Below are 11,108 nucleotides of genomic sequence, written 5' to 3'. Positions count from 1 at the left end.
GGAATTGAATGGATTGTATATGATGTTAAAGCTCGGCCGTTTCAGCGAGGGGAAGGGAGCGCAAAGGACAGGCGCTTCTGCCGCAGAGAAAAAGATCACTATTCAGAGATCTGCGCGAACAGCTAAGATTAGGGGGCGTATCACACTTCCACGGCCGGACATGTCGACGAAATACAATAGCCCATTAGCAATATTAACTCAAAGCCCAAACTTTAAATGACACGCTGACGTGTCGACGCGAGAGCAAGCGAATTTCCACGCTGGCATCCTAGTTGTCACATTGGGAGAGAAACACTCTTCTTTTATATATATAGATCCATAGTTTTGCATCTAACGAGCAAACCAAGGCTAATCTTCTACGGTATCTCAGCAGATAATGCTTCCCCGTCTGAAAACTATTCACACAGCATGGATATTCAACTGGTTTAAACGTCTCAAACCTCACATTGAAACTCATTATGATTCTTTTCATATATCCGTCGTTACCACCATACGCTTCATAATACATAACTCCACTGATGCATTTCCAACTAACTGCTAAGCCATAATGCTTAGGAGTACCCCCATCAATAATTCTCCATGATTCTTCAGCCCCCAATGTTAAAACCCGAGGCCCATAATCTCTATATGGGATACCTTCGGTTGCACGTGGTATACACAGCAGTTTATACGTATCTCCAAAACGATCGTATCCTAAATAGCGTGGTCCAATTCTAAAGTTTTCGGGTTTAGGTATGGTTACATGTTGATTTGTAGAAGGATTCCAAACTACGATATGGTTACAATCCTCGTTGAAAGATATTAAGCCACGCACAGACTCAAAAGTTGACATGGATCCATAATTTCGAGGGAGATCGATATGGTTACTGCTCACATCATCATTATTCTGAGATAAACAACACTTGTCATCGTCATCAGTAACCTCGTGTTGTGGCAATGAGAAGAATAACCTCGTGGCTTGTTTTCCGAAGCTGAGGAGAAGACGAGGCCGATATAAAGAGCGAGTAGTGAATGACTTGATGAAATCTGGTTCGGCTGTGAGGGATGACCATAGCTTCGAGACGCAACGGAACCTTACTAGAGATTTAGCAGGCAGTCTCAGAAGTATCTCTCGTTAGATCAAGAGGAAGTGGGTCATAGTACAGAGATTCTGTTGCTTTGTGGATCTCAACTGTCTTCTCTCCTTCTTCTCCTATTTGCATTGCTGCTCGTTTCGAAACCCTAGTTTTTTCTTTTTCTTTTTCCTTTTTTTGTGGGTGAGAGTAGTAAAATATATAATGTGAAATTAGACTGGGTAAACACAAAACAAAACATAATTCAATATCTAAGCAAAAATAAATATTTCAACTATTTCTATAATATATACTATATTACCCTTATAAAAGCACAAAATATCTTATTATTTCTTGGATTATCAATTATCATTTGCTTTTTTTTTTCTATCCACTGTTCCGATATAATAATCTCCACTTTTGAAGTCTTTTGAAATCTATAAACCACGATGGTGTGTCATGGTCAAGGCTCAATTCTCTTCTTCACATCATCCATATTGATGTCTATCAAATCCCCTGATCAAATCAGTTGAAATAATATACACTATTTTTTTTATTAGAGTTAATTTGGTCAAAATCCTAAAATAAATTTGAAATTAGCAAAATACCCATAACAAAATATTGTGGAGATTTGTTTTTCTCTGTGTCAAAGCAAATTACTTTAGTGCCCCTAAGCTATGTTCAAGTCAATTTATAGACGTACGTACAATTATAGTTGAGTGTAGGATTTTAAAAGATATTTAAAAGATTTGATTAAGATTTTCTTTTGAGTTTTGACTAAAAAAGAAGAAAAAAAAAAGTAAAATGCTCTCAGTCGATGTTTTCGAGGAGTTACAGAGGCTTTTTCCCAATCCACTTTTTCACCACATATTCAAGATTTTAATCTCGTCTTCCTCCTTTACCATGTCTGAGGCGACGAAGCATCTTGCCGGTGTGTTCTCTCTTACTTGCTGGTGACATCGACAAACTTTCTTTTGGTTCTGAGAAACCAAAGCCGCTCCGCTCTCTTGTTGTGCGTCCGCTTCTCTTAAGCGCCTCCATCTCTCTTATATGACTCTGTGCTTCTCTTCAGCACAGAGGAAGCACAAAACAGTTCAACCATGGAAGCAATAAAAGGTTACTAGAAAAGTTAGCCACAAATAAACCACTTTATTTTTTTCTTTTTTAAGTTTGATAGCCGGCTAAGAATATGAAAATAAGGGAAACTTTTTATAATGTTATGGTTAGTTGATGTGCAGTTACAATGGTTATAAAAATAGTTTGAATTGTTTCTTAGTTTATTGGCTTGATAATAAATTGTTTAAACAGAAAATAAAATGCGATCAAATTTTAATGTGTATGATTAAATTTCAACTGTGGTGCAGAGATTATTGTTTAATGAGAATACATCCGTGTTTTATGATAGGTGTTGCGGTGTCTAGCAATCAAGACCGTGACCTTCCTCCGGATGCGATCGCTACAGGTGATGCACCATACTTAAAACGTGCAGGTCTACCTTGTGGATGTGGTGAGAACCAAACTACGGAGAAGATAAACTCGGGGTAGATGTAGACAACTGGTCGAGCGTTGAAGCTAACTTTGGCATGCAGAGAAGTGGAATAAAAAGTAGTGAAGTCAAAGGTTGAGAGACATCATCGGAAGGAAGCAACAACCATGGTGGGTGTTGAGTGGAGTCAACCATTAGTGATTGGGTCTTGTATTATACTATGGAAGCTTAGGATCTATTTTCTAAATGTCTACGAGTTTTCATAAAACGGGTAATATAAAATCTAGTCAGGTGGTACGAAGTTTTTGGATGGTTAAAATTTTGTGTAACCATTTATAGAAATAATTAGCCAAATGTAAGGAAGTTAACCTGTTTAAATGATATGGAGATCTAATGTAAGGAATTTAAAGTTTAGCCAGGGATAGTAAGTTTTTGGATGGATAAACTTTTGAGTAACTATTTGTAGTAAATAAATATACAATCTAATAAGTTATGTAACTCTCTATTACTTTTGGATTGTTAGGATGGACCAAGATAGCCAGTCTAACATCACTTACATTTCAATTTTCTTATTTATAATCCGTTTAAATAAAATGATATCCTTCTATGTACTGGTTCTGCCAATTAGCCGCATACATAAAATAATATTTGGCTAGAATTTGTATTATCTTGAAAAACATGTAATTGTCTATCCAACAAGAGCAATACCTATTAGAATAATCTTATCTGTGAATATTATTCAATGTACTTGTATTAATAAACAGAGATCTTTAATGAACTTAATGGTAGGAGTTCATTAATACATCAAATGTGAGAACCAGAAATATCCAAAGGGTGATCAGACAACATCTCAAAACTATAACACAACTAAGATAGTAGAAAAGCTCGAGTAGCTAAGTTCAGGGGACTCCAAAGTTATCTTCATATACCATAACTGGAACTCTTTGCACCTCCACGTCAAGAACATCTGGTGTGATGCATTTGTACACCTCATCACCATCAATGGGTTGAGCTTCTATTAGAAGAATCGCTGACACCAGAGTCAAACTGACTTTGGTTATGTGGGAACAGAGCAGGGTCTCTCAACTGTTAATGTCTTCATATCTTTAGGAATAAGTTGTTTCTCATTCACAGATTGACGACATCTGAAAGAGATCGTTCTTTACTGTGTAGTGCAGCCATCAAATTTACATGAACCTGAAATAAATAGAGAAATAAAATATCAAAATAATTAGCAGTATAAAGAAAACATAATAACATGTAATTTTTTTAGGTATAAGCTAACTATATAATTAGCACGTAAGTTGGTAAATATATTGCTAACATGTAATCAATAAAATAGAAAAACTTGCTAGATCAAGGAAGAGCAAATCCTTCAACCAAGGTAAGATCACCAACACGGAAATAACGATGACCACCACCAAATCGTAGAGCCTAAAGTATCACCGATAAACACAAAGGAGTACCTTTGATTGGAGCCAGTGAGAAACATAAGCAACCCACGGATCTGAAGGCTAGACCCTAGCAAGGCGAGAACCCCAACAGCTTACTGCTACCAAGACACGACCACTCTGAAGCCCATAGCACTAACACTGTTGCTCAGCCTCCTTCTCTAGATTTGAGATTCAGAAACTATATCTGCATTTTGGAGAAATCCTAACTATAAAAGCTAAAGAAAAAATAAAACCTAGATAGAAACTAAAAACAAAACGAGAACAAATCGGACGGACAACATGGCTGTGGGAGCCTGGTCCGATGTGAAAAACCAGCGGCTTAACCTAGTCAGAGGTGGGAGGATTTTCTGGAGATGTGATGGATTAGCGATATATATAATAAATCGAGAAATATAGAGAAAACAGTTTTGTCGTTCAAACCGAAGTTTATAATGAATAGGGATACAATAGTCTTTTTCTTAGAGGAACTTTTGAATAACGACAAAAGCATGGTATACACCTAATTTCAAGGTTTTCTTTGTGTGTACGATGCAATTTCTCTATAATAAATCGAGAAATATAGAGAAAACAGTTTTGTCGTTCAAACCGAAGTTTATAATGAATAGGGATACAATAGTCTTTTTCTTAGAGGAACTTTTGAATAACGACAAAAGCATGGTATACACCTAATTTCAAGGTTTTCCTTGTGTGTACAATGCAATTTCTCTTTTTATTATTCTATTATAATAATGTTCCATATTATATACTATTTACATATTTTGATATTAGGATTATGGTTTATATTACTCTTTATGATTTAGTGATTAATATTTTGGGTTTAGTTTATAAAAGATTTGAGTTAATATTAGAGTAAGCATTACTTCTTGTTAACTTTAGACATATATAGTACAATTTGTTCAAAAGACATATATAGTATATTATATATAAACTATTTTATAATTTTATTAATATGAACTATATCATTGAGCATATGTTATTCTATTTATATTTTAATTTGTATGTTCTCATATGATGAAAGAATATGTTTATATACTTATAATATTATTTTCATGTTATTTACTATTTATAAGATACATATGAACATTCAAAACAGTGGTAAACATCAGCATATAAATACATTATGATTTTCTAATATAATATACTATTTGATAATTTCATTTTATATACTATTCTATTTACTTTATCCAATACCATTCACTCATTTAATTTATTCCGATATATTAATTTTTGTTGTCGATGCGGTAATCAACACCACCATGGTGATATTTTTTCTTTTGTATAACTGAGAACCGACTTAAAAGAAGAATAAAACCAGGAAAGAATGGAATAAATGTTATTGAGATTATATTTTATCAAAATCAATGTTATTTACATATTTTACAATTACACAAATAAGCCCATTTATAATTTGTCTCAGGTCCAACTACAATTGGGCTTGCTAGATATTTAATTGGCCCATTAAAAAGTAGCTTCTTCTTTGATAGTAATTGTGTTGTCGTTCTTCTTCTTGTTCGAGGGAAGCTTCAAAGGGGATTAGCGAAAAGTAAGATGACGACGATTCGTAGATTCAGCTGCAACGACCTTCTCCGGTTCACCTCCGTGAATCTGGACCACCTCACTGAGACAGTAATCCCACTCTTCTACTGTTCTTCGTAATTCCACTTTTTTGATTTTGTTTTTAATTTCTTTTTTGTGGTTAAAATTGGAAACAGTTCAATATGTCATTCTACATGACCTACTTAGCGAGATGGCCCGACTATTTCCATGTCGCTGAAGGTCCTGGCAATCGCGTCATGGGTTATAGTAAGTATCTCTTCGCTTTCCTCTTAGAACGAACTTAGATGATTGATGAAAATTTATTTTAGTGGAATCAGATATGGAAGTATGATGAAGAGTAACTCTCTATTTCAATCTTGGTTTCTTCTTTGATATGCTTTCATTAGCTTTAACCCTTTGCATCTACAACTATATGTTAATTGACTATAGGTGTGAGGCTTTTTTTTTTGTCTTGAAGCTCAAAATATCCTGTAATGTTGCGATTTAATGTTCTTGTTGAATAGATCAAAGTATTTGGCCTTTTTTTCCTTTGGAAGTTCTCTAGATTTGGATATGGAGGAAGTGGATTTCATAAAAAAATTATATCTGTTTTTTAGAATCCATGTATGTGGATTTTCGCTGGATGATCCACTACTCTTTATGCGAAAGAATCTAGGAGCTAAACACATGTAGAAACTTCTTTAAGTCGTATTCATTTGAAATGCTGGTTTGGTGTGTAATATGATTCTGTATGGTTTTTTCAGTTATGGGTAAAGTTGAAGGGCAGGGTGAATCATGGCATGGTCATGTGACAGCTGTCACTGTCTCTCCAGAATATCGCAGGCAGCAACTCGCCAAGAAGCTGATGAACCTTCTTGAAGAGATCAGCGATAAGATGTAAGTCTCCCTAATAAACAAGGCATCTTTTTAGTTTTTTTTTCTCTTCAATATTGATCCGTTATGACTGAATGAAAGGTGGTATATTGATTGACAATGGACCATTTATTTATTTTTCTGATAAAGCGATATTTAGATAGTTTCTCAAAGGAAGAAAACTCTTAAAATTTGCTGCTCATTTTATCTCATCTGTCTTATGCTGTATTATTTCTCTCTGGTAATTTCTGGTTATTTGATCACAGTGATAAGGCCTACTTTGTGGATCTTTTCGTGAGAGCTTCCAACACACCCGCCATCAAGATGTATGAAAAGGTAAAACTACTACCGTATGAAATAATTTGATCACATGTGAAGAAAAGCATAACATGTAACTTTCCAGACAAAGACTTGCACAAATGTTTCAAATTTCTAATTCTTACTGTAAAAAAGGCTTTCATAGGTTCTTCTTTTTCATCACTTAAAAGACAGTCTCTCTCTCTCTCTCTCTTGTTTGTTTTGGCAGCTTGGCTACATAATATATAGGCGGGTTCTACGCTATTACTCTGGAGAAGAAGACGGCTTAGGTGAGGCTTGTTGATTTCATCTTTTTCTAATCTATAATGCGCTTTTTTACTTTCCCTTTCACCTTCTTTGGATATAAGGACTAAAAATGGTTTTTGATGTGGAAAAAACATCAGATATGAGGAAGGCATTGTCAAGAGATGTAGAGAAAAAGTCTGTGATTCCTCTTAAGAGACCCATCACTCCTGATGAATTAGAGTATGATTGAATCGACTCTATGTTCCTTTTGTCCTGGTCTTTTCTTTTGAAAAACACTTCCTTTTGTTCTTGTCGTACTCTTGTATTTGCATTAAAAATTCCTCATTGAATTTTCCCTATTTTTACCACACAAACTTTAATTTTGATTTTGATTTTGATTCTAATTATGAAAAAACTTAATATAAGATTTGAAGAAAATTATTGGGCGCTTTTGGTTGAGTAAGCAGAGATATGTTAGATTAATAAGAAAATTAATCAGAACACACGGTAGAAATCTCTAACTTCTCTGTTCTCTCCATACGAGAACACTTTAATCTTTCACCGAGTTACAACTTACCGGCATTATGCAATCTGTTTTAGGCATAGTCATAGAGCATCTAACTTTGTTATTGATGTTTATGTACTAATCTTTGACTTAATTAAGTATGGAAAATAATTGTTTGTATAGGTTTCCATGGGGAGTATTTCTCAGCATATGCTAGCTATGATTTCTAAAGATAAAAGCGCATAAATTTCTTTTCTAGGTAAGGAGTAGTACAAATATATTTAAAAATCCAGAATTATAGTATAAACCTTACTTAATCCTTGTAAGTGGAAATTATTTAGAATTTAACGTTAGACAAGCATTATAGAAAAGCCTGTTCATAGATTCCGTGTTAATTTTCTAATCAAAGTCATAGCTTTTAACTGTTGACATGTATGCTTGATAAACAAACCTTTTAGTTCTTTACAAACACTGAATGAATATTAAGTATGGTCAAAAGTTAAGGGAAAGAAAAATAAAATTTCCAGTTGACATGTTTTTGTGTAAGCGTGAAATAGATTCCACCTTCCTTTGTTGCTAAAGATATATAAAGTTTTAGAAAAAAAGACTTAACAAAATAAAAGCAAACTATACAAATTTGAAAGGATCTAGCTTTGGATTGTCCTTTTGAATTGGGGACCAGAAGTGGGATGATGATGCAGAGGAAGCCCACTTCTTTTGGTTCTTGTTTCTTGGTTTCTCTTCCTCTGATTGGTTTAGAAAACACGAAAGAACAGCGATTGGTGAATGCAAAATTGGGATGGCCAGGGCTCACTTGAGAGAAAAGTAACGTACAGATTCTGGTCTACAACTTTACTAAGCACTAAGTTGCTACTCACGTTTCAACCTCAAAGCTTTGTCGACATTTCATAATACCAAAAACCTTTTGTTTTCACAATAACACATGAAGGTTTGAAAAGTTTTCCTCACTTGAAATGGAAACTTCTTTTGCTACCCGTAGCTTTTTAAAGAACCGGTTCCATTAACTAATAATAATAAATTTTTAAATTGACTGATCACCTCTATTAGTATGAGACATGCTTATTGTCTATGTTATTTAACTGACCCTACATTTGTTGCTTGTTTGAGAACCTAGGGCTATAGGAGGATCATTTCTAACCCGAGAGCATTGATTCGTGATCTGAAAACGCGTGAAGACAGGAACATATCCCCATAAGCTTTCTATTACAGGGTAATACATGTTTTAGAATCATTCGTTACATTTTGAGGTGTAGGATTAATCATAAGAAGAAACACAATCTCAAGGATTTGGACATATAAACTATTGATTGCTAACTAGTATGTCATTTTGCATTACAGTTGTAAGTGTAGCTTAAGGTCCCAGGAAGGTATGGACTTCTGATTCTTTGTTGCTTTTTGTTATTTCTTTGCTCAACCATATATTAATTGGGGTGGATTCTTTTTAACAAAAAAAAATTACAGGTTTTATGCTGCAAATAATCCGTTGCCTTAAAAATACGTATTTACTATAAGAATACTAACGTACAAGAATGCAAAAGAACCTACCAATTCTTGTACAGAGTTGGTTTCAACGATATCAAGTAACAGCCACAAGTTGATGAAGAAAGTAACCCCCTCTCACTGTCACTCAAGTGGCCTTATTCTTAAATCTTCATTTACATATTACCAGAAATAAGACATTTTTACTACTACTGCCTAAATAAATTAATGAACTTAAAATCGAGAAAATTCGAAGATATTTGGAGCAGTAAAGTACCAAGAAAGTTTAAGCATTGTCTCCATAGTATACTCCTAACGCTTAATAGGAAGAATATGCGTTTTAAGGGCTATTGAAAATGTTTTAAATGTCAATTATATGCTTAAGTATCATCCTTTTTGTACTCTCTTTAAGCTTTCCTCTAATAAATTTTTGACTAGTTGTTAATACAACACAACTCAAGCTTGTAGTTTCATTATTCCCCAGCCTATTGGTTTGCATAATACAAAAATAATACTAAAACTTATGGATATACACGATAATATCCGTAACACAAAAGACTACAGAAAAGAGAAAACTAATGAAAGAGTTGTGGTTTAACTGTGTTGTGTCCGAAAAGAATCCAATGGCTAGTGGGATCATCTCACCACTATAAATACTAGTTCACCCCTCACTCTTCCCATTCACATTCATCATCTCTCTTTTCTTGATTACCTATTAGCTCAACCAATAAAACCAATATTAGTAACAATCACAAACTATCATTGTGATCCTGTGTTTTCTCTATCAATAACACACACAAAATGTCAATTTCTGTTTGTCAACCTCAGGAAAAAATCGTCACCAAAAGTTTCTCCCAAAAAGGGGACATGGGTGGGTTGAGTTTCCTGCAATCTATGTCCGATATCACTGCCATTGTCCGAAACAGAGAGGATAAAACCTATGGCTATGTGCACCCGACAGAGAAACGCTCTGTTTCTAAGCTGAATGAGAAAAGCCTAGAGATGTGCACTGAGAGTCTTGGAGCCGAAACAGGAAGCGAGAGCGGTGACGAGTTGTCCTTACTTGCGCTTGAAGCAACCGCTATCTCTAGGGCTCATTCTCTTTCTCCTAAGCCGAAACCCCAAGAAGAAGAAAAGGACACTGACTTTCACGCCAAGAGATCAACGATGAGTCGCAGCAAAAGTTTCCCACCACCGATAAAGTTCGTTAAAGAATCAAGGTATAATCGTATAGTGAGGTCGTTAGGAGAAGATGGTCGTGTCGTTGTTCAAGCAATTAGGGTTTCATCTCCGCCACGTAACTTTGTAGCGGAACGTGAGGAAGGAAGGCTCCGTCTCTGTTTATCGACGGAAAGTTCTTTACTTAGGCACAATCATGAGGAAGTGGAAGAAGAAACCGAGGAGGGCATGGCCGAGGAGAATAGTGAGAACTTGGAGGGTAAAAATGGAAATAAAAAGATTAGCAGGCTAAGCAGCAGATGCAAGGAGAATGGTCGTGAGCCTCAACCAATGCTTACTTGGAAGCAGCAGCAGTTTTGGGTCGCCACTTAAAAAGACTTCATTAAGCTTCTAATCAAATAAGTTAAAAATATGAGTTTCTTAATTTTATAACGTATGCTTTTGTATGATTTCTCGAGGGTACTGGGAGTTGTTTTCCAATTCTATTTGATGTAGTGTTAAATGAGACTTTGTTATTATGATAATGTTTCTTCTTATTATTATTTTAGCAGTCAGCAACAAAAGCTGAACATGTACTATTAGCAGTCACTTTGTACCTGAAAAAACTCGAAAATGTAGTTGGAAATTCCTGAGCGGTTCATTTCTTTCTGAAACAAGTACTAGCTTGAATTGATATTAAAGTTTACATAAATCTAAAAAGATAACAATATATCACTAACCGCAACACTATAACTAAATATTTGTAAAATAGTAAAATATCAATATCTATACTGGCCAAACTAAATTGACCAGTAACGTTATATGGTAATTTCACTTACAGTTTTATTTATATTTTTGTTACAACATTAGTCTTTCATATTTTTTGCTATTAGAAAAAGTTACAGGAATACTCTGCAGATTAAACTAGAAACTACTTGTCCTATGTGCTTGTAAGACATTTGATCGGTTGAATCTAAGTATTTTGTGCAAGAATGTTTATC

The 11,108-nt window shown here is 34.7% G+C and overlaps 2 protein-coding genes, 1 long non-coding RNA gene and 1 pseudogene across 3 annotated transcripts; 2 read left to right on the top strand and 2 right to left on the bottom strand.

The window, feature by feature from the left end:
* Positions 1–268: 268 nt before the first annotated feature.
* LOC130495123 (putative F-box protein At4g21240) lies at positions 269–1,544 on the bottom strand (annotated as a pseudogene).
* Positions 1,545–3,243: 1,699 nt separating this feature from the next.
* Positions 3,244–4,396, bottom strand: LOC130508162 (uncharacterized). Its single transcript, XR_008942744.1, has 2 exons — positions 4,005–4,396; positions 3,244–3,735 (listed from the first exon to the last, which is right to left on the bottom strand). It is a non-coding gene; the product is annotated as an uncharacterized LOC130508162 (long non-coding RNA).
* Positions 4,397–5,459: 1,063 nt separating this feature from the next.
* LOC108851981 (N-terminal acetyltransferase B complex catalytic subunit NAA20) lies at positions 5,460–7,309 on the top strand. The gene is made up of 6 exons (XM_018625465.2): positions 5,460–5,618; positions 5,705–5,795; positions 6,293–6,425; positions 6,668–6,737; positions 6,928–6,988; positions 7,103–7,309. The coding sequence occupies exons 1-6, from the start codon at positions 5,541–5,543 to the stop codon at positions 7,192–7,194; spliced, it is 525 nt and encodes a 174-aa protein (XP_018480967.1). The 5' UTR covers positions 5,460–5,540; the 3' UTR covers positions 7,195–7,309.
* A 2,340-nt stretch (positions 7,310–9,649) lies between these two features.
* On the top strand, positions 9,650–10,765 carry LOC108856381 (protein FANTASTIC FOUR 2-like). Its single transcript, XM_018630167.2, has one exon. It carries the CDS (start codon positions 9,751–9,753, stop codon positions 10,498–10,500), a length of 750 nt encoding a protein of 249 aa, XP_018485669.1. The 5' UTR covers positions 9,650–9,750; the 3' UTR covers positions 10,501–10,765.
* Positions 10,766–11,108: the final 343 nt, after the last annotated feature.

Source organism: Raphanus sativus, chromosome 1 (assembly GCF_000801105.2).
Source record: "Raphanus sativus cultivar WK10039 chromosome 1, ASM80110v3, whole genome shotgun sequence".
NCBI lineage: Eukaryota > Viridiplantae > Streptophyta > Magnoliopsida > Brassicales > Brassicaceae > Raphanus > Raphanus sativus.
The sequence above is the reverse complement of the archived record's forward strand: the minus strand, read 5'-3'. Positions and strand labels throughout refer to the sequence as shown.